We start from the raw sequence: 27,211 nt of genomic DNA, 5'->3' as shown, positions 1-27,211 counted from the left end.
GGAAAATAATCAACAACAAGAGGAATGGTGTGGCCTGACACAAAGCAGAATTATTGTAACCAAATTATTTTCTCAGAAGAGTACACCCTGAAATATTTTATTCTTCTTGTCTCAGAGGGATTTGGCAATTTTTAATTTATTAATGAATGTCATGGGTTTGATTTTACAGTTCAGTTTAATGTTGTGGAATAAAATAAGTTACTTCCTGTTATCAGTTTTGTTACAGAAGCTATAGAAAGTCGTTCCTGCTCCACTCTCACTTTTTTCTCTCTCTTGAAGTTAATAGAGTTAATAGAGCCGCTGTCTTCGAAAATTAAACAACAATTAATAAATCTGGTTATTTCAAAACCTGGGAATTTTAGATCTCTAATAATGAGATTTTTCTTAGAAAATATCAGAAAGAAAAACAAACACATACTGAAAAAAGTACGAGTGTATTTCTCTATTTAAAAAGTTATCGAAAGAACAAAAGGAATGAAATATTAAGAATGAAAGTGCATGCATTTTGCAACATGACATCATTCCAGATCAAATTGAGATCTTAGACAGACCTGTGGTGGGTTTCCCAAAAGCCTCTTAACACTAAGAGCACCTTAACTAGGTGAGAGAGTGTTCATTGTGCTGGTCGATCTACCATTTAATGGTGATCTTTGTGCTACGATCCTTTTGGGAAACTTGGCTCTGATCTGTAGAACAAGTGTATGATGTGGCAGAGTTAAGCGGAGCTCCTGATGAGTGTCTGAGCAAAATATTTACAAGGGCACAAAAGCAACCTGAATAGAATAATAATATTATAGCACATGAACCATCGAATTGTGTAGTGTCATCGTATATTTCACATCAATAAACTGCTGCATTATCTTGTGACAGTGACACCAATAATAAGATATGCATCGCAGTTATGAATACATATTTATTCCTTTCTTTGACACCACATGCCATGCGCCAGAAACAATGCCATGACATTTATTATAGTGTGACTCTGCTGGGTGCCTGGTGGACAGCAGTGAACCAGCGCTTTTACTTTACATGATTACTGTATACAGTAGTTACAATCCAAAATCAAACTTGATATGTCAAGCAGTTGTCTGATTACATCTGTCATGTCCACATGCATTGGTGTGCGCACAGCACCAGTAGGACTAATTACCATGCACCTGTTCCTGATTAGAGCACAATCCCAGCGCATACATATAAAGACTCTGAGTAACGCACAGACTTTGCGAAAGCCTTGTATTTTGTATCACTTTTCTGGTTTTGATCATGTTTGTGTTTTTGGACTGTGAGTATTGTATTACCTCTGATATCCTGTCTGTGCCTCACTTGACCACTGCCTGTTTTTCGACTCTGCCTTTGTCTACATTTTGGATCTGTTTGCTAGCGTGTTTTCAATAAAACTCTTCCTGCACTTACATCTGTCTCTCGCCCATACATGACAAACTGTTAATTGTCCAACAAGCTGGTGGACTGATAAAACTGTTTTAACTATTTTTATATGAAACTGTCGTGAATACTTTCCATAAAATGTCTTAGTAAATAATCCCACATACGACCCTTTGCTTTAAAAAAAAAAAAATTCGTAGTCTCAGGTCCAATGAGTGCAGTTTTATAAGGAAACGAGCTGTAGGTTTTACTGAGCATCTTACAGAAGCAGCCACAGTTCTTCTGGACACTTTGACTGTCACACTCGCTTCTTCATTTTACACCAAAACCCAGCAGCCTTCATTATGTTTTCTTTTTTAATCTGAAAAGTGCTCTCTTATGTAATATGCTGCTCAGATACAAACTGTTTTTCTGTAACATTTAATTCTGTGCTGGAAAATGAACATTTGGACTCTAAAATGTTTTTGTACTGACTCGATAATGTAGAAGTCATAAAATAGAAATCTATAACAAAGTTTGTATGAAAAATAGGGTGCCTCAGACTTCTGCACAGTACTGTATGTCAGAAAGAATGTGTGGGATGGTGGAACGAAGGCTGTTTATTACAACTGAGAGAATGCCAAATATGTAACTGAAGGCAGTTAAAATATCAAACAAGCAATGAAGTTATTAGAGAATATTTAGGAAGGAAAAAATGCCAAACTTGTTAATAATGTTGTGTTTATAATTATCAATATTAATTCCATAGCATACAGTCATGGCTGAAAGTGTTGGCACCCCAGATTTTTTTTTTCCAGAAAATGAAGTATTTCTCCCAGAAAATGATTGCAATTACTCATGTTTTTTTAAACACATGTTTATTTCCTTTGTGTGTATTGAAACAATACAAAAAAAAAACCAGAGAAAAATAATAATTTGCATAATTTCACACAAAACTCCAAAAGTGGGCCGAACAAAATTATTGGCACCTTTTCAAAATTGTGGGTAAATTATTTAGTTTCAAGCCTGTGATGCTCGTTTAAACTCACCTGTGGCAAGTAACAGGTGTGGGCAATATAAGAATCACACCTGAAACCAAATAAAAAGGAGAGAAGTTGACTCAATCTTTGCATTGTGTGTCTGTGTGTGCCACACTAAACACGGAGGACAGAAAGAGGAGAAGAGAGCTGTCTGAGGACTTGAGAACCAGAATTTTGGAGAAATATCAACAGTCTCAAGGTTACAAGGCCATCTCAAGAGATCTTTGTGTTCCTTTGTCCACGGTGCACAACATCATCAAGAAGTTCCAAACCCATGGCACTGTAGCTCATCTCCCTGGACGAGGACGAAAGAGAAAAATTGATGCAAGGTTGCAATGCAGGATTGTCCAAATGGTGGATAAGCAGCCCCAATCAAGTTCCAAATGTATTCAAGTTCTCCTGCAGACTTGGGGTGCATCAGTGTCAGTGCGAACTATCCGTCGACATTTGAATGAAATGAAACGCTATGGCAGAAGACCAAGGAGGACCCCACTGCTGACACAGAGACATAAAAAAGCTAGACTGCAGTTTGCCAAAATGTACGTGAATAAGCCAAAATCCTTCTGGGAAACCGTCTTGTGGACAGATGAGACCAAGATAGAGCTTTTTGGCAAAACACATCATTCTATTGTTTACCGAAAACAGAATGAGGCCTACAAAGAAAAGAACACAATACCTACAGTCAAATATGGTGGAGGTTCAAAGATGTTTTGGGGTTGTTTTGCTGCCTCTGGCACTGGATGCCTTGACTGTGTGCAAGGTATCATGAAATCTGAAGATTATCAAGGGATTTTGGGTCACAACGTAGGGCGCAGTGTCAGAAAGCTGGGTTTGCATCCTAGGTCATGGGTCTTCCAGCAGGACAATGACCCCAAACATACCTCAAAAAGCACCCAGAAATGGATGGAAAGAAAGCACTGGAGGGTTCTAAAGTGGCCAGCAATAAGTCCTGATCTGAATCCCACTGAACACCTGTGGAGAGATCTTAAAATTGCTGTTGGGATAAGGCACCCTTCAAATATGAGAGAACTGGAGCAATTTGCAAAAGAAGAGTGGTCCAAAATTCCAGTTGAGATGTGTAAGAAGCTTGTTGATGGTTATAGAAAGCGATTGATTCCAGTTATTTTTTCCAAAGGGTGTGCAACCAAATATTAAGTTGAGGGTGCCAACAATTTTGTCCAACCCATTTCTTGAGTTTTGTATGAAATTATATCAATTTTGCTTTTTTTCCTTTTTCTTTTGGTTTTAATCCAATGCACACAAAGGAAATAAACATGTATATAACAAAACATGTGTAAATGCAATAATTTTCTGGGAGATATGCTTCATTTTCTGGAAAAAAAATCTGGGGTGCCAACACTTTTGGCCATGACTGTACACTGTTTCATTGGTTTTGTTACTTATCATAATGAAAGAACATCAGTCAAACCTCACAGACTAAATGTTTTGTTGAGACAACTTAAATATCTCTCCCCTCGCACAACCTCTCTAGCTGACTGTGTAATCAAATAAAAATTAGTAACCTATATCTCCATTTACGTAACACCTAAAAAGTACAAGTAGGTGTTGGCTGCTTACTTGAGACCTTTGACATCTTATGATATTCAATGTGTAACGAGTGAGACTGTTCTTGTACTGTATCTGCATGTTTAGGTCACATACATATGACTCATTTCAACTCACAAGTCCTGAAGACTTCGGAGGAAATGCCAGAAACCAATCTGCTCCGTTAAACTTACTGACACCCTGACAATTTTCCAATATGTTACTAAGACGAAAGCAAAGTTGTAAGGCAGACCTGAGAATCTGCCCAAGGATTTACACTGCATAATTCATCAGTTAACAGAATTTCATAAATTCTGCAATCATTACTTATTAAGTGTCGACTTGCCTGACAACATGGCATATTTTCTTGAGGTGTTAATGCCATGTTAATTAATTCCTACAATGCAATAAGTTTAATAGATTGCTGCATGTACTCTGTACTGGGCTTGGAATGGCGAACGTGATTTTGTGTGTGTAGGTACTTAACGTGTGTAAGATAAGCCGTTATGACAGGATGACTCCCTCCACCTACAATTACAGCAACCTATAGGCATACAGTACATATCTGAAAGAAAAAGTAGCTCTTTCAACTCATAAAATAATCATTCCTTACTTTACAGTTGGCTTTTGATTTTAGGTAGTACTGTATTCGTTTACATGGGCAAAGTCCCACTACGTGCTTCATGTGCGTATCGATTCCACTGGGTCACTTTGCTGATTAAGATATGACCCAGATGACGACGATGATCACCATCTCAAATGAGCAATACAATAAGTTTATTCTTCACTGAATACAACCCCATTTCCCAAAAAGTTGTGACACAGTGTAAACTGGAAATAAAAACAAAATGTGATCATTTGCAACTCGTGGAAACCCTATATTTCATTGAAAATAGTACATAGATAAAATATCAAATGTTGAAACTGAGAAATTTTATTGTTTTTTGAAAAATACATGCTCATTTTGAATTTGATGTCAGCAATACGTTTCAGACAAGCTGGAACGGGGCATGTTTACCACTGTGTTGTATCACCTCTACTTTTAACAACACTCTGTAAATGTTTGGAAATTTAGGAGACCAATTGCTGTAGTTTTGAAGGAGAAATTTTGTCCCATTCTTACCTGATATACAGTACAACTTCAATTGCTCAACAGTTCAGGGTCTGCTTTGTCATATTTTGTGCTTCATAATGTGCCAAATGTTTTAAATGGGAGACAGGTCTGGACTGCAGGCAGGCCAGTTTAGCACCCGGACTCTTTTACTGCAGAGCCATGCAGTTTTAATACGTGCAGAGAATGGTTTGGCATTGTCTTGCTGAAAGAAGGATGGCCTTCCTTGAAAAAGCTTTTGTCTGGATGGCAGCATATTGCTCTGAAACGTGTATATATCATTCAGCATTAATGATGCCTTCCCAGATGTACAAGCTACCCATGTCATGTGCACTAATGCACCCTCATACCATCATGGATGCCGGCTTTTGAACTTTGCACTGTTAACAAGCCGGATGGTCCCTCTGCTCTTTAGCCTAGAGGACGTGGTGTCCATGATTTCAAAAAAGAATTTCTACTTTTGATTCGTCAGACCTCAGGACAATTTTCCACTTCGCCTCAGTCCATCGTAAAAGAGCTCGGGCCCAGAGAAGGCGGCGGTGTTTCTGGATATTTTTTATATCTGGTTTTAATTTGCATTTGTGGCTGCAGTAATGAACTGTTTTCACAGACGATGGCTTTCTGAAGTGTTCCTGAGCCCATACAGTGATTTCCACTACAGACACGTGTCTGCTTTTAATGCAATGACTCCTGAGGGCCTGAAGATCACAGGCATCCAATGCCAGTTTTCAGCCTTGTCTCTTGCATACAGAGATTTCTCCAGATTCTTTGAATCTTTTAATAATATTATGTACCATAGATGATGTGATCCTCAAATTCTTTGCAATTTTACACTGAGGAACGTTATTCTTAAATTGTTGCACTGTTTGTCTTTCACAGAGCGGCGAACCCCTCCCCATCTTTACTTCTGAGAGACTCCGCCTCTCTGGGATTCTCTTTTTATACCCAATCATATTACTGACCTGTTGCCAATTAACCTAATTACTTTTTTTTTAGCATTACACAATTTTTTTCAGTCTTTTGTTACCCCTGTTCCAACTTTTCTGAAACATGTTGATGACATCAAATTCAAAATGAGCATCTATTTTTTAAAAAAAAAAGAACATCTCAGTTTCAACATTTGATATGCTGTCTTTGTACCATTTTCAATGAAATACAGGGTTTCCATGATTTGCAAATCTTCACATTCTGTCTTTATTTACAGTTTACATAGCGTCCTGACTTTTTTTTGGAATTGGGGGTGTAAGAAATAAATCAAAGGCCAATCGCTTTATTTAAATCATGGGCGATTCGTATGATTGAAAATGATTCATATGATTTACAAATGGATTAATGAATTGTAGGATGTGGGTTACCTCTGTTGGCAGACGAGAAGACATTGACATGGAATTCCTCCTCTATGTTATCTGAAATAAGAAAAACAAATGCAGGGTGTGAATTACATGAATAACCATGATCAACACCCAGATCACTTGACAGAGGTCAAATTTCAACATCCTCAGAGTAGAAAAATACAAGCAAAACCCAGCAAGCTTACATCAAAACAACATTTATGGGAACAAAGAAAGAAAAATGTGTATGAATACCTCCTTCATAATATGGACATTTGTAAGAAACAGTGCCTTAAACTGTTATCACTTATCACTGGGTGTAATAAAGTACACTCATGAGTTTGTTTGAAGTGTCCTGCACTTTGACGCACTTTAATACTATTGCAGGGAGTAATAAAGAGAGCTGAGACATAACAGTACAGGCTACGACTTCTTCAGAAGGTGAAAGGTGACATCAACTATACGTATGTTTAGTAGAAACATGATAGGAATCCAAATCAAGCATCCCCCTTGCTCAGATTAAATAAATAAATAAATAAATAAATATTCAAGAGGGGCGGCACGGTGGTGTAGTGGTTAGCGCTGTCGCATCACAGCAAGAAGGTCCTGGGTTCGAGCCCCGTGGCTGGCGAGGGCCTTTCTGTATGGAGTTTGCATGTTCTCCCCGTGTCCGCGTGGGGGTGCTCCGGTTTCCCCCACAGTCCGAAGACATGCAGGTTAGGTTAACTGGTGACTCTAAACTGACCGTAGGTGTGAATGTGAGTGTGAATGGTTGTCTGTGTCTATGTGTCAGCCCTGTGATGACCTGGCGACTTGTCCAGGGTGTACCCCGCCTTTCGCCCGTAGTCAGCTGGGATAGGCTCCAGCTTGCCTGCAACCCTGTAGAACAGGATAAAGCGGCTAGAGATAATGAGGTGAGATAAATATTCAAGAGGAAACACATGCAGCAGACGAGCACTTCTCTCAGCAGACAGACAATAATGAAAAGCAGAGCACTCCAGTGAGACTGACAATGCAACGTGAAAGATTTTGAATACTCAATGCTGTGCTAATCAAGGTTCAATTAAGACATGAATGAATAAGTGCTTGACCTGTTTCCAGCTCCTAAATCCCAGTGTCTTCTAAATTATATGCAGTGACTTGGAACCTTTTATATTGTCTTTGAATCCTCAATGGTCCTCCATTAAACAGACACATCATTACTTTTCGATGAGGGAAAGGTGCTGATATTTGGCTTGGAGAAAATAGAAAGTGTTCACGGAATCTTTTTTTTTTTTTGGTTTGAACTTCAATTTTGATACAAATACCAAAAATAAGTTTGCAAGCAAGTAACTTTAAGCAGCACTTATTGCACACCAAACACCAACTATATTATTAACAGCAAGGAAATTATGCACATTATGCATTTCTAACGGTTGTGTTTGAATTTTTTTTTTAATGAGGATGTTAGGGGAGACTTAGGACAGATTGTCCATTCATCCATCCATTATCTGTAGCCGCTTATCCTGTTCTACAGGGTCGCAGGCAAGCTGGAGCCTATCCCAGCTGACTATGGGCGAGAAGCAGGGTATACCCTGGATAAGTCACCAGGTTATCGCAGGGCTGACATGGAAACAAACAACCATTCACACTCACATTCACACCTACGGTCAATTTAGAGCCACCAATTAACCTAACCTGCATGTCTTTGGGGGAAACTGGAGCACCCGGAGGAAACCCACACAGACACAGGGAGAACATGCAAACTCCACACAGAAAGGCCCTCGCCGGCCACTGGGCTCGAACCCAGGACCTTCTTACTGTGAGGCGACAGTGTGAACCACTACACCACTGTGCCGCCCAGGACAGATTGCAGTCCCATAAATCAATTTCAAGCAATCAGGTTTTAGATGACATCAGAAGTTGCCCCTTTGCGTAATCCACTTCTTTTGGAACCATGAAGCTGGGCACTGCAGTGAGGTTTGTCCATCCATTATCCATAACCACTTATCCTGTGTAGGGTCGCAGGCAAGCTGGAGCCTATCCCAGCTGACTATGGGTGAGAGGTGGGGTACACCCTGGACAAGTCATGGCAGGGCTGACATATAGAGACAAACAACCATTCACACCTACAGTCAATTTAGAGCCACCTGCATGTCTTTGGACTGTGGGAGGAAACCCACGCAGACACAGGGAGAACATGCAAACTCCACACAGAAAGGCCCCCATCAGCCACTGGGCTTGAACCCAGAACCTTCTTGCTGTGAGGCGACAGTGCTAACCACTACACCACCATGCCCCCCCAGTAAGGTCTGTGCAGTTAGATATTTTTGTTCACCAAAACCTTGCATTTTCTACTTTGCCTTCACTAGTGTTGCCACCTGTCCCGGTTTTTCCTGATTGTCCCGGATTTTCATGGTCTGTCCCGGAAAAAAAAAAAAAAATCCGGGACACTGAATGTCCCGTTTTTTTGTACATAATGGGCAAAATGTGTATTTCAACTTGCGAGCCAGCTGAGAACCAGTTTGCTTTTCCAAGCTCGCCGTGCTAAGCGGAGCCACGTCATTACGTCGCTGAATACGTCATTACGTCGCTGTATACGTCACTTACGTCGCTGTATACGTCAGTTACGGCGCTACGTTTGCATAAACCTTGGCGCGAATATCAAAGCAAAAACAACACGGAAGGAGCAGCAGCAACAACAACAACAATAATAATAATAATGGATGACTTCGCGTTTGTAGAGCTGCTGCTTCTCATCGCCTAAAAATGGCGATCTTTCGCGGTCTTTTTTATTGTTGTTGGTCTTAACAACTCCGCCCCCCCGCTGACGTAAGCGGTTCTTTCCTCTGGCCCAGCAGAGTTGGTGCTAGCCTGGAACCGGTTTTTCTGGCCCCAGAGCCAGTTCTTTGTCAGTGGAAACAGAAAACCCGGTTCCAAACTAAGCACTGGCCCCGAACCAGCCCTGGAACTGCTTTGGTGGAAAAGGGGCAATGGAGGATGCTTGGACTGATAAAAGAAACAGACTCTCTGTTGCAATGGTGAAGGCTGAGCTTCAAGTCAGGCTAAACTTTCAGTTGTCCTGTACTGAGTTCAAGACATTCATTGAAAATCAGCCAGGACTCATAGCAGCAGCAAAGAAAAACACCAAATATAAATGGAAGATTAGGTAAGGTTTTGGTGAATTAAATGAAATAGTGTAGTGTAGTACATACTCCTGTATGTGCCCAGTTATATCAGTTACATGTCCTCCTATGTATTTGTTTAGCCAAGAGCAGCAGAGGCACAGGCAAGCACAAGCAAAGCACACACCACACTCTAAGCAATCAGGTAAACTGTTTGACACTACACCTTACATTGTTACATTCAGGTATTCTTAGATACAATGAAAAATTAGATTATTTATTTTTATTCCACATAAGCAAACAAACAGAATTTAATTACAGTATGTATTCCCCTTTTACCTGTGCCCACTACTGCCCCCAGGTGTCCACAACCAAAAACTGTTGGAAATAAACCAAAATAATGAAGACCTGCTATATTATGTAAAGCAATTAACTAAACAAATAACTAGCAAAAGCGTCATTTTTACTAATTAGAGCAATACAATTTCAGCATAGAAGGGCGATTTTTGTCTTGGGTTAGATGTGCGAAGGGCGCCGTTGCTTACAAGCAAAAAGGTCGATTGGATGGTCGAAATGTCCAGGATTTTTGTCAGACACAGGTGGCAACCCTAGCCTTCACCTCCATTCTATGGTGTAATTCAGGTGTAACGCTGGTGAATTCAGGATTTGTTAGGAATTAAAAAATATAGCCTAGAGTTATCAGATCTAGTATTATTTATTTAACATAAATTCTGGGGGGGGGATTTAAGGATTTTTTTTTCCCCAAATATCCAGATGGGGAGAGTTGGGACAGTTTATCATGTTGCAGTTTTTTTTTCTTGTGGTTTTCAAATATAAAATTGTTTAAAATGTTTGGTAAAAATGTGGGTGTGTCCCTGCATGAAGATTAAGCTTATTTCATTCCTTCTTGAAATGAAACTGTTTTGTCTTGTCAGGTTTTGGTTAAAGTGACATTTTTCTCTCGCTGTACCAGCATTGTGTCTTCATACTGTTCATATGTTACAGTTTTTGACAATAAATAAAAATTAAGCACGTAGGCCGAGGTATTTTAGTTTTGTTCTACGTCTCCCCGCTATATCCCAAGTCTCCCAACACAATGTCCAGTGTCTCATGTTTGCCTGAAAAAAAAAATGACAGAAAAAGAAAAAGTGAAGTCTGAAGACCAGTATTTGAGACAAGCTGAGAAACTAATGTTGTGGTAAGAGGGTATAGTACCATAAATCCTCTGTCATGCAATATGAATGTGATGCTACATGCAAAGAATTTCACACAATCTACAAAAGCTGAAAACTTATCCCAAGTCTTCCTGCTCTCCCATAGCAGCTCCAGGTTTCTCAAGGGGTTCTACTTGCACACTAAACACTGAAAACGAACATGTTCATACTAGCAAAGTTATGCACCACATGCATTCCAGATGTTGCATTAGAACTGATTTTTGCTAAATATCACTCAAGTGTTCTTCAGATGGTAATGTTCCAGCTTTCCCAAAGAGGTTCTACATAGAACCTTTCTTTGAGAGGGAAATGTTAATCTTCTGGTGTAGAGTTGTACAAAGAACATGTAAGATTTCTCCAGAGGATTAAACCACAGAAAGTTGCTGGATTTCAAATTTAGCACAACAAGACCTCGAAAACCGGAATGAATGAAGATGAGAGTTAGACTCTGGAATGCAATGAGACGCTAAGTTTCTAACATCAGCCTCATGCTTTCTTGCACTTCAAACCGAAAGGAAATGCATTTTTAATGTTATCTATCTAAGTGCAAGATGATTAGTCAATCAGCTTTCAGAGATCTGTAACATTTCCTTAAGGCTAGAGACATAACATTCAAGAGAATTAAAAAAAAAAAAAACTTTGAGAACTTACTTAAAAGCTTCCAAGTTTTTTGAAGTGAAGAAAGCAGTGTGGCAATTTGTTGGTTCGTTTAGAGGTAGTAATGTCTAGTCAGACTCTCTGGAAGGCACACGGAGTGAACAGCACACTGGCGCATTACTGCTGGCTGCAGTGTAATTCACGACGGCTCCCTTGCTGTCAAACTTCAAACTCTGAAGCAAAAGTTCACCGCAAATGACACTGGTGAGGTCACGTGGCAGGAAATGAGTAACTCCAGATGTAAACAAAGGACACGCGCTCCTTGGCAGCTACAAGTTTCACTTCTGTAACTTTGATTTCTTTTTAGGTTCCGTCATTTAGGAAGCTTGAAGTTGTGTTCAACACCTCACCATGACAGTAATCTGTTCAGATACTTCATTACTAATAAGAAATTAAGGAAATGTACTCTTGAGTACTCTCTTTCTGAGTGCTTGTTTTCCCCCCTCCACTCTTCCAACTGTCTTGTTTGAGTGAGCCTGCGCATACAGTTGCCTTAGATTTTTTTTCTTAACAGGAACCAGATGTGGTTGTCTGCTGTTGTAGCTCATCTGCCTCAACATCTGGTGCATTGTGAATTCTGCGATGCTTTTCTGCTCACCATGTTCGTAACAAGTAGTTACTAGAGTTACTGTAGCCTTCCTGTCAGCTTAAACCAGTCTTGCCATTCTCCTCTGACTTCTCTCATCAGAAAGTGGTTTCTACCTGCAGAACTGCGACTTACTGTTTCGTTTTTGCCCCCACCCCATTCTGTGTAAACTCCAGAGACTGGGTGGTGTGAAAATCCAAGGAGATCTGCAGTTTCTGAAATACTCATCCCAGCCCATCTGGAAACAACAACCATGCAACAGGCAAATGCACTGACATCACATTTCCCCCTATCCCTAATGTTAGATGTGAACATTAGTTGAAGCTCTTGACCTTGACCTGTACTGTACATGCATGATATTATTCATTACACTGCTGCTCCCTTATCAAAAAGAAGTATACTTCAAGTTCATTTTATTAAGTAGACTTAAGAAAAGTTAAAGTATATTTCCTTAAGTATGCTTTTGTATACCAAGTATACTGATATCAATGTACTTACAGTATACTTGTAAGTAAACTAATCTAATATTTCTTGGGACTAAATTGACCCACTAATAGTTAATAAAAAGTATACTTTAAGTCTAAGAAAAGTAAACTTTGAGTATACAACTAGTATTTTTTATTTTGTACTGCAAGTATACCACAAGTAAACTTATATACTAATAGTTTACTAGTTCTATACTTGTAGTCCACTCTTTAGTTTACAAAAACATACTTCATAGTAGACTGGAAATATACTTTACTTGTTTTATACTTCTAGTCCACTTTTTAGTTTACCAAAGTATACTTTGTAGTATACTGGAAATATACTATTGGTTTACTCGTTACACACTTCTAATCCACTTTTTAGTTTGTAAAAGTATATTTCATAGCATACTGGAAATATACTATTGGTTACTGGTTATGTACATCTCATCCACTTTTTAGTTTTGAAGTATACTGCAATGACCCTTCTAGGTATACTATTAGTTTTCTAGTCCTAACCCTTACCTCATGCACACTACCAGTAGACAATTAAATGTTTTGCACCTGAAGTTACAATAAAGTTAAAAAGGTAAGAATTCACAAAATAACAACAGATACTCAGGATTAAGAACATATTCGTTTTCTTTAAAAATCAAAAATTGAAGCAACATTGTATTAAATGCCAAAGTATAAAAACATGGCAATGACAAGTGAAACTGACATCCAAGCTCTAAAGAAAAATAAATAAATAAATAAATAAATAAATATCCCACTCAGGAGGAAAAAAAACTTATATGGAACCACAGACATACAGTGGTGCTTGAAAGTTTGTGAACCCTTTAGAATTTTCAATATTTCTGCAAAAATGACCTAAAACATCATCAGATTTTCACACAAGTCCTAAAAGTAGATAAAGAGAACCCAGTTAAACAAATGAGACAAAAATATTATACTTGGTCATTTATTTATTGAGGAAAATGATCCAATATTACATATCTGTGAGTGGCAAAAGTATGTGAACCTCTAGGATTAGCAGTTAATTTGAAGGTGAAATTAGAGTCAGGTATTTTCAATCAATGGGATGACAATCAGGTGTGAGTGGGCACCCTGTTTTATTTAAAGAACAGGGATCTATCAAAGTCTGATCTTCACAACACATGTTTGTGGAAGTGTATCATAGCACAAACAAAGGAGATTTCTGAGGACCTCAGAAAAAGCGTTGTTGATGCTCACCAGGCTGGAAAAGGTTACAAAACCATCTCTAAAGAGTTTGGACTCCACCAATCCACAGTCAGACAGATTGTGTACAAATGGAGGAAATTCAAGGCCATTGTTACCCTCCCCAGGAGTGGTCGATTAACAAAGATCACTCCAAGAGCAAGGCGTGTAATAGTCGGCAAGGTCACAAAGGACCCCAGGGTAACTTCTAAGCAACTGAAGGCCTTTCTCACATTGGCTAATGTTAATGTTCATGAGTCCACCATCAGGAGAACACTGAACAACAATGGTGTGCATGGCAGAGTTGCAAGGAGAAAGCCACTGCTCTCCAAAAAGAACATTGCTGCTTATCTGCAGTTTGCTAAAGATCACATGGACAAGCCAGAAGGCTATTGGAAAAAATGTTTTGTGGATGGATGAGACCAAAATAGAACTTTTTGGTTTAAATGAGAAGCGTTATGTTTGGAGAAAGGAAAACACTGCATTCCAGCATAAGAACCTTATCCTATCTGTGAAACATGGTGGTGGTAGTATCATGGTTTGGGCCTGTTTTGCTGCATCTGGGCCAGGACGGCTTGCCATCATTGATGGAAGAATAAATTCTGAATTATACCAGCGAATTCTAAAGGAAAACGTCAGGACATCTGTCAATGAACTGAATCTCAAGAGAAGGTGGGTCATGCAGCAAGACAACAACCCTAAGCACACAAGTCGTTCTACCAAAGAATGGTTAAAGAAGAATAAAGTTAATGTTTTGGAATGGCCAAGTCAAAGTCCTGACCTTAATCCAATCAAAATTTTGTGGAAGGACCTGAGACGAGTAGTTCATGTGAGGAAACCCACCAACATCCCAGAGCTGAAGCTGTTCTGTATGGAGGAACGGGCTAAAATTCCTCCAAGCCGGTGTGCAGGACTGATCAACAGTTACCGGAAACGTTTAGTTGCAGTTATTGCTGCACAAGGGGGTCACACCAGATACTGAAAGTAAAGGTTCACATACTTATGCCACTCACAGATATGTAATATTGGATCATTTTCCTCAATAAATAAATGGCCAAGTATAATATTTTTGTCTCATTTGTTTAACTGGGTTCTCTTTATCTATTTTTAAGACTTGTGTGAAAATCTGATGATATTTTAGGTCATATTTATGCATAAATATAGAAAATTCTAAAGGGTTCACAAACTTTCAAGCACCACTGTATAACTTTATTAAGTATATCTCTGACAAGTAAATAAAAAGTAAACTGAAAGCATAATCTCTTATTTTTAGTTTAAAAGAAGTATACGAGAAGCACACTCGAATAAACTTCTTTTTTGTAAAGGTTAAATTGACCTGATCAGATTGACTGAACTGATTGACTGATCAGACAATTGCACTGGAGTTCATGCAGGTGTCCTATTAAATTGATTTGTGAGTGTATATACGGTATAGTGTCACTTTCAGAAAAAAACAAAAACAAAAAAAACAATATTAAACTCTTCTTCTCCCAGGGATGGTTCCTTTTGGGGTACAACTGAAAATAGGGGTACCTATTTTGTACCTTTAACTTGCATTTTAATTTTAATTTCAATTAATTTTTCCAACGGACATTGTCCATTGTACAAAAATATATTAATTCAGCACATGTAAATTATATATTTTAAAAAATGTATCCCTAATGAGCAAGCCACAAGCGATGATGGCAAGGAAAAACTCCCTGAGACAACATGAGAAAGAAACATTGAGTGTAACCCATCCTCATCTGTGTGACATCAGATAGTGCGATTACACATTATTCCTCTTTCTATAACTGTATACTATATAGTGTAAACAGGGACTTGTGAGTTTATGAGCATCAGTCATTCCGGAAATTATTATAGTTTTAACTTAAAGTCTACTGTATCAAACTTAAGTAATTAACTGTTCAGTGATGGAGACTGGAGTGCAAAACTGTTCTTAGCAACTACAGTCCGAAGGTTATTCAGGGAAGAGGATCCGCAGCCATCTTTATGGTTTCTATGTGGTACCAACCTCAGCAGCAGCGAGAGATATTCTGGTTACAAAAACTCCAAACACATGGAGGCCATCAGGGTGGATCAGGCAGGTCCGGATTATGTTTTTCAATTTGAAACATGGATATAGTGTATGCTTAAAAAGTTTTTTTTTTATTTATTCAATAAAGAACTAAACATACAGTACGATATATTCACGTTTCTAGGTAAAAGATACTGTACATAGTCAAGTTACAAAACATGTACCCCTGAGGATACTGCTCTTGCAAAAATGAAAGGTACAGTTTAGTTCCCTTTTCCTGAGAGTGCATACCCAAGCAAAGCAATCTCTGGAGTTGAGTCGAGGTTGTCGATTGATTGATTTAACTGATTTGTTATTTGTTAATGTTTACATTTCAGTATAAATAATGTCATCCCTCTGTGCACCAGAATGTTTATGAAAATGAAGTATTCATTATAGCAGCGTAGTGGTTTTATATATATATATATATATATATATATATATATATATATATATATATATATATATATTAGTGCTGTCAAAAATGTCACGTTATTAACGCGTTAACTTGACTCAATTTTAACGGCGATAATTTTTTTTTATTGCGAGATTAACGCTCTGTGACATGATGTAGGTTTTTCATAAGCTTTTGAAACTGCCAGGAACTTGGAACAGAGACTTTGCTTAGAAAACCGATAGCAGCTAGACTGTAATGCCACGCCCCACACAGCCAGAGTCCTCTGCCCCCCCCCCCCCCCCCCCCCCAAAAGAACCAGCGCGGGCAGGGCGCGCTAGTAGAGATGGGATTTATGGCTCTTTGATGGGATCCGCATCTTTGTGATCCGTTCTTTGAAAAGAGCCGTTCAAAAGACTGGCTCATTTGGCTCTTTTTAAATATTTATTCAGTTTTAAGAAGACAGCGTCTAAAGAAGCCAGATCCCTCTGAACTGTAAACTCAATGCTATCCCAGAAATCCTTCCTGTAATATGCAAATTTGGCCACCTCTGATTGGACAGTGCGATGCATCAACAGGCAGAAAGTGTAAAAGTACAAAATGTGTTAAGTGAGCTGAAACAGTAAAGATCAGATTCAATGCAATATTTATCAACGAACAACTTAAAGTTAATATAATAGTGTACTTTATATTATAATCAAGCATGTCAAGGCTACCGTCACTGTGTAATCTATCTCTCTGATTAGAGTTGTAGACACTCAAGCAGTAGATCACTTCACTCATGGTTCTCTTGCTAGCCCCGCGCCGGTGCTCAGCTTAGGTTTCACTTTGTAGTGGCTGTGTCAAGACGCGTTATGTTTTGCAATAAAAAAAAACATTGGTACAAAGCAAGCCCATTCACTTTTTTATGCTGATAAGAGAATTACAATGTTTTTTTTATGTGACAAAAATGTGCGATTAAATTGCGATTAATCGCGAGTTAACTATGACAGTCGCGACATTAATCGCAATTAAATATTTTAATCGCTTGACAGCACTAATATATATATATATATATATATATATATATAGCAGCGTAGTGGTTAGCACTGTCGCCTCACAGCAAGAAGTTCAAGCAAGAACTCTGGGTTCAAGCCCAGTGGCCGACAGGGGTCTTTCTCTGTAGTTTGCATGTTCTCCCTGTGTCTGTGTGGGTTTACTCTAGGTGCTCTGGTTTTCCTCACAGTGGTTAGACTAATTGGTGGCTCTAAATTGATCGTAGGTGTGAGTGTGAATGGTTGTTTGTCTCTATGTGTCAGCTCTGTGGTGATCTGGCAACTCGTCCAGGGTGTACTCCGCCTCTCGCCCATAGTCAGCTGGGATAGACTCCAGCTTGCCTGCAACCCTATACAGGATACGTGGTTATGGATATATATATATATATATATATACACACAGTACTGTGCAAATTTTCATTCAAACTTTGTGATAGATTTCTATTTTATGACCTCAACATTATCGAGTCGGTACAAAAACATTTTTGAGTCCAAATGTTTGTTTTCCAGCACAAAATTAAATGTTACAGGGAAAAAAAATGTCTGTATCTGAGCAGCATATTACATGAGAGCACGTTTCAGAGTAAAAAAGAAAACATAATGAAGGCTGCTGGGTTTTGGTGCAAATTGAAGAAGCGAGTGTGACAGACAAAGTGTCCAGAAGAACTGTGGCTGGTTCTGTAAGATGCTCAGTAAAACCTACAGCTCGTTTCTGCATAAAACTGCACTCATTGTACCTGAGACTACTATTTTTTTTTTAAAGCAAAGGGTCGTCTCACACCAAATATTGACTTTGTTTAATTTATTATGGCTTACTGCTGTTTATGGTATTTTTTTCTTAAATGTTGATTTTTGGTCCACAGTATTTTTTTTTTACATGTGCCTAAGACTTTTGCACAGTATTGTGTGCATATATCTCATCTCATTATCTCTAAGCTGCTTTATCCTGTTCTACAGGGTCGCAGGCAAGCTGGAGCCTATCCCAGCTGACTACGGGCGAAAGGCGGGGTACACCCTGGACAAGTCGCCAGGTCATCGCAGGGCTTGTGTTTATATATATATATATATATATATATATATATATATATATATATATATAAGTTCCAAAACTTCCTTTTCCCATTTAGGTCAATATTTCCAACCTTTCATTTATTCATCTTCAGAAAGCACTTTATCCTGGTCAGGTTTTCATTAGAGCTGGAGCCTATCCCAGGAACACTGTGTGTGAGGCGAGAATACACTCTGGATGGAACTCCAGACTATCACAGAGCACCATGTAAACACACATTCACGCCTAGGGGCAATTTAGAGTCACCAATCCACTTACTGGCTTGTCTTTGGGAGGTAAAAGGAAACCAGCCCCCCCTGGTGGAAGCTTATGGATATGGGAAGAACTGGAGAAACTGCACTGCGAAGAACCTAAAGTCAGGAACCTGGAAATGTGAGGTGGCAGTGCCACCCTAGTTAATGTATTGATTGTATAAAAATAATTATTTCTTATTAAGCTTCAATTACCGAAAAATACTCAACGCTATGCTGAAGCATGCCCTTCATTATTTGTAGCTTCACCAATCTTTGCACTCATGACCAACAATAGTTTTAACAGCAAATCAAGTCTCGTTAGTGAATGTACGATATAGTGGGCAGACATTCAAGCCAAAAGAAATGACATGACTCAGTTGATAATCCCACATACTCACCTACACATGCACACACTCATGCTACCTTTGTTTCATACACACATACATGCACACACACATCAATGCTCTTATAATCATGTGAATACACCAAACTGTCTTACTGTAACATTAAAACAATTCAAAATAGCATTGAAATTAAATCATTTCTAATTCTTAAAACATGTCTGACATGCCATTATGTTATTACAGCAACGCACTACAGCTTTTACATGAAGCAGGACATTTTGGACTCCATCCAAAACTCCACCCATTTCCCAGTCTGCATTTACACTCTCATGCCTGATGCCAGCATGATGAAAGTCTTCAAAGTCTGGTCTACTGTGAAGGGTATCGAGCAAATGGTGCATCCTCTTTAATCTTGCTCTGATGGGAGTGAAAGAAAGAATTAGTGAAAGAATATATATATATATATATATATATATCTCATCTCATCTCATTATCTCTAGCCGCTTTATCCTTCTACAGGGTCGCAGGCAAGCTGGAGCCTATCCCAGCTGACTACGGGCGAAAGGCGGGGTACACCCTGGACAAGTCGCCAGGTCATCACAGGGCTGACACATAGACACAGACAACCATTCACACTCACATTCACACCTACGGTCAATTTAGAGTCACCAGTTAACCTAACCTGCATGTCTTTGGACTGTGGAGGAAACCCACGCGGACACGGGGAGAACATGCAAACTCCATATATATATATATATATATATATATATATATATATATATATATATATATATATATATATATATATATATAAGCACTTTGCCCATCTGGTTATGATCAATGATGATGGAAAGCCATAACATGATACTAGAGTGTAAGCAATTAGAACCTCACCATCGGTACATCATCCAGCCTTTCAAACTGCGAGGTTTTTCTGCAGCTGATGAGCTTGGCGATTGCAACCACAATCACCAAAGCCAAAACGATACAGAAAATGCACAGGATGGCCACAAGGCCTGGGTTCCTCGCCAAGCTGTCTTGTCCTTTATTACTGGGAGCTATATCAGAATATAAAGTTCATAATTATGTGTTGTAGCAAAAATAGTCAATGTGTTTTACTATCAAACTTGCTTAAATACACTACCTGAACTTGGGGTTGTAATCAATGTCTTACCAGGTTCTCCAGGAGATGACAGGATGGTTATTACTGAAGCAAGTTCAGTTGTCCTTAATGCAGTGGTTCCACTGCTGTTACTGACCACTAAAGTGGTGTTGTTTGGGTTCGTGGTGTTGATCTCGCCATGTGACAATGTGTGTGACTGTGAAGATGTGGCTGTTAGAGAGATGCTTGTTTCAGGAGATGCGCTGCTTGCTCGATCTGTTTTGTTCAAAGTTGAAGTCAGTGTGTTTGGAGAATTAGTCAAAAAGGTAGAATGGGTGGTCAAAGATGCTGTGCTTGATGAATGGTGTGTTTCAGTGGTGTCTTGTCCTGTCATTTGCATTGCTGGTGGAGTGGTCGTGGTAGCTGTTGATTCTGGTGAAAAATTTTTCAGCGTTATCCTGAGCAGGAATTGGTGTCACTGAAGTGCATGATGCAACAGTTATTCCTACTGAGTAATTTGTAACATGCTAATTTTATAGCACAGTGTTTCTGAATTCTCAAATTTGATTCGTGAGAAGGTGTTAATTTATTTCCTACACTCTCAGAAAACAAAGTACCTTTAGGAGTACAATGGCTTGTACTGGTGCAGTACCCTCTAAGGTACTTAATGGTACCCTTTATATACTGCTTGGGAACATATATACGGTGGTGTAGTGGTTAGCACTGTTGCCTCACAGCAAGAAGGTTCTGGGTTCGAGCCCAGTGGCCGACGGGGGCCTTTCTGTGTGGAGTTTGCATGTTCTCCCCATGTCTGCGTGGGTTTCCTCTGGGTGCTCTGGTTTCCCCCACAGTTCAAAGACATGCAGTTAGGTTAACAAAGGACGGCCTTGGGCTGAAGTGCCCAAGAGTGGCGGCGCATATGTATGCAGCGGCTGTGCTCTCCTGTGATGAACTAAATTTCGTTGTACATTTGTGCAGTGACAATAAAGGTATTCTATATATGAACCATTTTGACCCTAGTTACCTTGAAGTTCAGTAATGAGCCATAGGGGGTACAGTAGTATAGACTGTACCTTGGGGGACAGAAATTGACTCCTTCTGTACCCCTATTTCTGACAGTGTATAATGGCAGTTCTTACAATAGTGCTAGCTGATAGGTTTATATTAATGTGCACGTTTTAATGTCATCGTGAGTTTTACTCGTGGTCAGTTCATACTAAAGACCATCATAAAAATGGTACCTACTGGAAGTGGGGAGTCAAACTCTCACAATTATCAGAGGTCTAGCCCCCCACTGTAACCCTAGCTGTATAATAGGTGAGAGGCTGAGGGTGACAGAAGCGGAGATCGGCACTACCCAATGTGCCTTAAGGGCCTGGTTAGTTCTGGGACAGGAGACTGCCTGGGCAGACCAGATCCTGGCACAGGAAGGACTTTGACTTTGACTTTAATGTCATCGTTTTGACAGTAGCAGCTCATTCACAGGGACTTGTATAAGAGACACACCACAAAAACTAAGATCAATAATAAACTGGTTTAAAAGGTGTTGTTATTTAACAACAACAACAAAAAGTATAATAAATTGACGTTTCTTGTTAGGAAATGCTTATTTTGGGGGAAGCCATGGCCTAATGGTTAGAAGAAACAGCTTTTGGGCAAAAAGGTCACCAGTTTGATTCCCTGGACCAGCAGGACTAGCTGACATACCCTTGAGCAAGGCCTCTAACCCCCAACTGCTCTCCAGGCTGCTCTGGGTTTGTTGTACATTGCTCTGGATAAGAGAGTCTGCTAAATGCCTGTAATGTTTATTTAACATTTATGGACGATTCTCCAGTGTCAGTAGGTTTTCTTTCTGCCAGAACAGAGGACTTTGTGCTTTACTGTTTCTTGTTAACATGACAAACTGTGTTTTTTGTGTCTCATTAACATCAAGAGAGAGAAAAAATTGAAGTTGGTTGGCTATAAAGTAAGTGACAACAGGAACTATCTTGATATGAGGACATTCCACAACAGTAAACAAAACAAATAAATGGTTAAAAACATAAAATGTCTTTTATGTCAAAATTGTACATAATCATTGGCAAATCAAGTGGAATAAAAGCATTTTGAATTATCCGGCTATAGAGCAGCTGGCACCCCAAATTGGATTATTTTCTTACAGAAGCATACTTTGCTGTTGTGTTTTATTCCTTATTCCTTACTATATTTCCCTTTGCATGCTGTAATATGCCGTTCACTTCCACCAAAGAAAGTTACCTTTAAATATTGAGAATCCATCATGATAGTGAAGTTTTCTATGTGGAAAATATTCTTCAACCAACAACCTCTTGTATTACAGTACATTTGTAAATTTTTAACACTGATGATATGTATGGGTTCAGCCATGAATTTAATTTGTGCAGTTCAAAAGCAGTATAACAGGCCCATGAACTGATGAAAATCCTCAGAAGGCTTACCTTGTAACATCCCCAAAGCAATGATTAAAACTGTCATGACATCTAGGACTTTCGCCATGGTGTTAAGCAACGTAGCCGATAAACAGCAGCAACAATGAAACCAGCTTGTTGGCTGATATTGCAGTAACCACACACTCTTAACAGGATGTGGCTATATAGCAGAGGTGTGGTTTCTTCAACAAGGACTTACCAATAATCTCTCTGGTTAGTCACTGTTTGCACAGGTACACTTAATATTAACAGAGGGATCAAGTTATTATAATATGTTATGCTTGACAGGCCTACAATGGCCAGCTTTGGTGCAAATAAGGAAAAAAGTGAGAGAGAGAGAGAGAGAGCAATGGACATAATTTTAGTACACAACTGACACACCTAATCACAACAGATTTATATAACCGAGTTCTTAATAGCAGTACATTAATAATTAGTAAGAGACGTAGTAAGGTGTTTTGACTTCTGTGTAATAAGAAGTGTAATAAAAACCATCACCGGTACACATGGCATCAAAAATACAGTGATACAATGTGCAAAGTCTTTTTGTATAGTGCATGTTCATAAGCAGCCTGTTTTAAGCAGTTCAAAAACAGTATAATAGTCACATCAAATGATGGAAAATACTCATCAGGCTTACCTTGTAACATGCTGAAAGCAATAATTAAATCTGTAAGGGAACACAACACTTTAGCCATGATGTTGCAGCTGGAGTAATGAAACAGCACACCAGCGGGACAGGAAGCACATTCAGAACAGGACGTGGACACACAGCAAATCTGCACACACTGATTTAAAAAATGTTGGTTAGTTATAACGTTATTTAAAAAAAAAAAAAACAATGACTGCAAACATTGTTTTTTGGGTCCCCCCCCACATTGCAAACACTGAGTGCACACACTGTATTAAAATTTACATGACAAACTCTTGCCAGTTTAGAAATGGCATGGCATGTTTCCAGTAGAGGGCAAACGCATAAAGGGAAAGCATTTTTATTCCTCCTGATACTCGCTGTGTTGCTAGCATGCAGTTTCCTGTCAACAAAATGGAGATGAAAATCTCTTTCTTTCTTTCTTTCTTTCTTTCTTTCTTTCTTTCTTTCTTTCTTTCTTTCTACTGCAAAAATTTGAAGAATCCAAATGAATCTACAGTAATTGTTCCTCTTTCTCTCCACTCACCTTTTTAGCATCCCTGGAAGCACTGCTCCAACTCAGTGATTTTGTAGTGCTGTCCGAATATATAATGAGAATTATTACAGTGGTGCTTGAAAGTTTGTGAACCCTTTAGAATTTTCTATATTTCTGCATGAATATGACCTAAAACATCATCAGATTTTCACACTAGTCCTAAAAGTAGATAAAGAGAACCCAGTTAAACAAATGAGACAAAAATATTATACTTGGTCATTTATTTATTGAGGAAAATGATCCAATATTACATATCTGTGAGTGGCAAAAGTATGTGAACCTTTGCTTTCAGTATCTGGTGTGACCCCCTTGTGCAGCAATAACTGCAACTAAACGTTTCCGGTAACTGTTGATCAGTCCTGCACACCGGCTTGGAGAAATTTTAGCCCATTCCTCCATACAGAACTTAGACTTTCTTTATTGTCATTCAGATTTGCATCAAACAATACACATCTGTGGCAGCGGGGGCGTGGTCAAGCGTTGGTCTGTGAATGGAGGGCAGAGTCAGGGAAGGTAAGTGGCAGAATCACTGCACCTGATGGGAATTAACCTGTGTTTGTGTGTCTTCCCCAGTGACCATGCCCTATAAGAGGAGAGGGAGAGCAGAGGAAGGGAGCTCTCCCAAACCTGGACACTTGTGTGCGTGTGTGTGTGTGTGTGTGTGTGTGTGTGGGCATGGGCGAGCAAGCGAAATAAGATGCTGAAAAGCGCAAATAAAAGGTTTTTGTGAGAACTCAGTTCTGGCCTGCTGTGCTTCTGTGCTCCAACCACCTTCAACTATTTCTACAGTGGTGCCGAAACCAGGGACGGAGTACAGAAGAGAACAGCCTCATGGAGTCCTCCCCCTTCAAGGACCTGGTCCATGCCCTCGCCACAGCCCAACAGAGCCAGCACCAGGTGCTAGTCCCCCTCTGGAAGGAGCAGGAACAATGGTTCGAAGCCCTGGTGCTGGCGCAGCAGGAAGATCGCTAGATGTTCCGGCACCTGCTCGCGTCGGCAGGGTACACCATCACCACCGCCACAGACCCTCCCCACCTCACCCTAATGAAGATGGGTCCACAGGACGACCCTGAAGCCTTCCTCGCTCTTTTTGAGCAGGCAGCAGAGGTGTGGGGTTGGCCGGTGGAACAGTGTGTGGTGCGCCTCCTCCCCCTGCTAACAGGCGAGGCGCAGCTGGCCGCGCTACAGCTCCCCGCCAACAGCCAGCTAGTCTATGCCGACCTCTGCAGGGCCGTCCACCAATGTATGGGGCGCACCCCGGAGCAGCAACGGCAGCGCTTCCTCGCGCTGCGGCTGAAGGAGGTCAGCCGGCCGTTCGCATATGGCCAGCAACTCCGGGACGCCTGCCGGTGGTGGCTGAGGGCCGACAACCGCGACGCCGATGGAATCATCAACCTGGTGGCACTGGAAAAATTAATCGCCCGACTTCCAGAAGAAACAGCAGAGTGGGTCCAGTACCATTGCCTGACATTGCTGGATCAGGCCATCGTGCTGGCAGAGGACCATATGGCAGCTGTTCCGACGGCAGGACAGCGTGTCTCCTCTTCTCCCCTCTTTTCTCTCTCTCTCTCCCCTTCTGTTCCTCGTCCTCGCCCCATTCTCCCACCACGGAGGCGGGGGCCGGCTTCACCCCAGCCAGCCCGCCGCACCTGCGGTGCCCTACCGTTTCCTACTTCCGTGTCTGTGTCTTCCCCCCCTCAAGTGAGTGAGCTCCGGAACACCGGTGCAGAGGGAGAGCCTGAGCCGGTATGCTGGCACTGTGGGGAGCCAGGGCACCTCCAGCATCAGTGCTTGGCGATGGAGGTGGGCGTGGTGGTCTGGATCCCCGACGTGCCAGGGACCACCCTCGATCAGGCCAGAGCGTATCGCATACCGGTGAGTATCCAAGGGGATACATATCAGGCTTTGGTGGACTCCGGCTGTAATCAGACCTCAATCCACCAAAGCCTGGTGCAAGACGAGGCATTGGGGGGAGCACAATTGGTGAAGGTGTTGTGTGTGCATGGGGATGTTCACAACTACCCTTTAGTGTCAGTCCACATTCTATTTTGAGGGGAGAAATTTAGAGTAAATGCAGCCGTTAATCCTCACCTTACCCACTCGATAATTTTGGGGACTGATTGGCCAGGATTTAGGGAATTAATGGCACATTTAGTGAAGAGTGGAGCCTGCCATAATTTAGCGGGGGGAGGTCCCGGTGTGGCATTGGTGGGAGCAGCTGTAACAGAGCCGTCTACGTCATCACCGTGTCAGAGTGAGGAGCAGCAGGCTCCTCCTCCCTCTCTCGGGGAATCCCTCACGGATTTCCCGTTGGAGCAGTTGCGAGATGAAACTCTATGGTATGCATTTGACCAAGTGAGAGTAATCGATGGTCAAACGCTCCAGCCAAACACCACCTCGTCCTTCCCCTATTTCTCCATTATTAAGGATAGGCTATACCGAGTGGTGCAGGACACTCAGACTAAGGAACCGATAACGCAGCCTTTAATCCCAACAAGCCGCTGGGAATTTATATTCCAGTCGGCTCACTTTAATCCCATGCCCAGACACTTGGGGCAGGATAAGACACTAGCCTGAATAATGGCCTGGTTCTATTGGCCAGGGATTCGCGGCGATGTCTGTAGGTGGTGTACGGCGTGCCGTGAATGCCAGTTAGTAAATCCCGTGGCCATTCCAAAAGCGCCTCTGCACCCTCTGCCATTAATCGAGACCCCGTTCTAAAGAATTGGGATGGATCTTGTTGGGCCAATAGATCGGTCAACACAAGGATATCGCTTTATTTTAGTTCTGGTGGACTATGCAACACAATATCCAGAAGCAGTGCCTCTTCGCAATATCTCAGCACATAGTATGGCAGAAGCACTCTTCTGTGTCATCTCCCGAGTCGGAATCCCCAAAGAGATTCTGACTGATCAAGGCACTACGTTTATGTCACGCACACTGCGCGAACTGTATGGGTTACTGGGAATTAAGCCTATCCGCACCAGCGTTTATCACCCACAAACGGATGGCTTAGTTGAATGGTTCAATTGCACCCTCAAGAACATAATTCGGAAATTTGTAAGCGAGGACGCATGCAACTGGGATAAATGGCTCGAGCCCCTGTTATTCGCAGTGCGAGAGGTCCCGCAAGCCTCCACGGGGTTCTCCCCATTCGAATTATTATATGGGCCTAAGCTGCGTGGCATTCTAGATGTCTCATCTCATTATCTCTAGCCACTTTATCCTGTTCTACAGGGTTGCAGGCAAGCCGGAGCCTATCCCAGCTGACTATGGGCGAAAGGCGGGGTACACCCTGGACAAGTCACCAGGTCATCACAGGGCTGACACATAGACACAGACAACCATTCACACTCACATTCACACCTACGGTCAATTTAGAGTCACCAGTTAACCTAACCTGCATGTCTTTGGACTGTGGGGGAAACCGGAGCACCCGGAGGAAACCCACATGGGCATTCTAGATGTTCTGCATGAAAATTGGGAGGAGGGGCCTTCAACAAGTAAAAATGAAATTCAATACGTTATCGACCTGTGCGCCAAACTCCACACACTCACGCACCTAACCCAGGAGAATTTGCGGCAGGCCCAAGAATGTCAAGTCCGTCTGTACAACGGGGCACATGCCTTAGGGAATTCACACCGGGAGATAAAGTACTCTTGTTGTTGCCCACCTCGAGCTCCAAATTGATCGCCAAGTGGCAAGGACCCTT

General features: G+C 40.8%; 2 protein-coding genes across 4 annotated transcripts in view; both read right to left on the bottom strand.

The window, feature by feature from the left end:
• LOC132899574 (cAMP-specific 3',5'-cyclic phosphodiesterase 4C-like) overlaps positions 1-11,534 on the bottom strand; it is a 198,340-nt gene extending 186,806 nt beyond the window's left edge. Inside the window, exons 1-2 of the mRNA XM_060941587.1 lie at positions 11,359-11,534; positions 6,414-6,464 (exon numbers count right to left, since the gene is read on the bottom strand). Of these exons, the coding sequence (XP_060797570.1) occupies positions 6,414-6,443 (30 nt within the window). The 5' untranslated portion in view covers positions 6,444-6,464; positions 11,359-11,534. The remainder of the gene's footprint in view (positions 1-6,413; positions 6,465-11,358) is intronic.
• Positions 11,535-16,387: 4,853 nt separating this feature from the next.
• Positions 16,388-23,031, bottom strand: LOC132898893 (protein CIST1-like). Of its 3 annotated transcripts, none has more exons than XM_060940562.1 (4): positions 22,952-23,031; positions 19,907-20,296; positions 19,657-19,820; positions 16,388-19,179 (listed from the first exon to the last, which is right to left on the bottom strand). In XM_060940562.1, exons 1-4 carry the CDS (start codon positions 23,007-23,009, stop codon positions 19,132-19,134), a joined length of 660 nt encoding a protein of 219 aa, XP_060796545.1. In that variant the 5' UTR covers positions 23,010-23,031; the 3' UTR covers positions 16,388-19,131. The 3 variants fall into 3 exon arrangements, with proteins under 3 accessions (XP_060796545.1, XP_060796544.1, XP_060796546.1); XM_060940561.1 differs by lacking the exon at positions 22,952-23,031 and adding an exon at positions 22,321-22,897; XM_060940563.1 differs by lacking the exon at positions 22,952-23,031 and adding an exon at positions 22,321-22,658 and having other exon boundaries at positions 19,937-20,296.
• Between the last annotated feature and the right edge of the window lie 4,180 nt (positions 23,032-27,211).

The sequence above is a fragment of the Neoarius graeffei genome, chromosome 15 (genome assembly GCF_027579695.1).
Source record: "Neoarius graeffei isolate fNeoGra1 chromosome 15, fNeoGra1.pri, whole genome shotgun sequence".
Lineage (NCBI taxonomy): Eukaryota > Metazoa > Chordata > Actinopteri > Siluriformes > Ariidae > Neoarius > Neoarius graeffei.
Note: the sequence above shows the minus strand (reverse complement) of the source record. Positions and strands in the feature narration are given on the sequence as shown.

What these genes read in the sequence shown, in the direction of transcription:
- LOC132898893 (XM_060940562.1), bottom strand. Translation starts at nt 23,009, where the DNA reads ATGGCTAAAGTGTTGTGTTCCCTTACAGATTTAATTATTGCTTTCAGC. An exon ending in TGCTTTCAGCATGTTACAAG is followed by an intron (nt 20,297 to 22,951) that starts GTAAGCCTGATG and finishes ATTTTTCACCAG; the next exon opens with AATCAACAGCTACCACGACC. An exon ending in GGCTGGATGATGTACCGATG is followed by an intron (nt 19,180 to 19,656) that starts GTGAGGTTCTAA and finishes CACTCCCATCAG; the next exon opens with AGCAAGATTAAAGAGGATGC.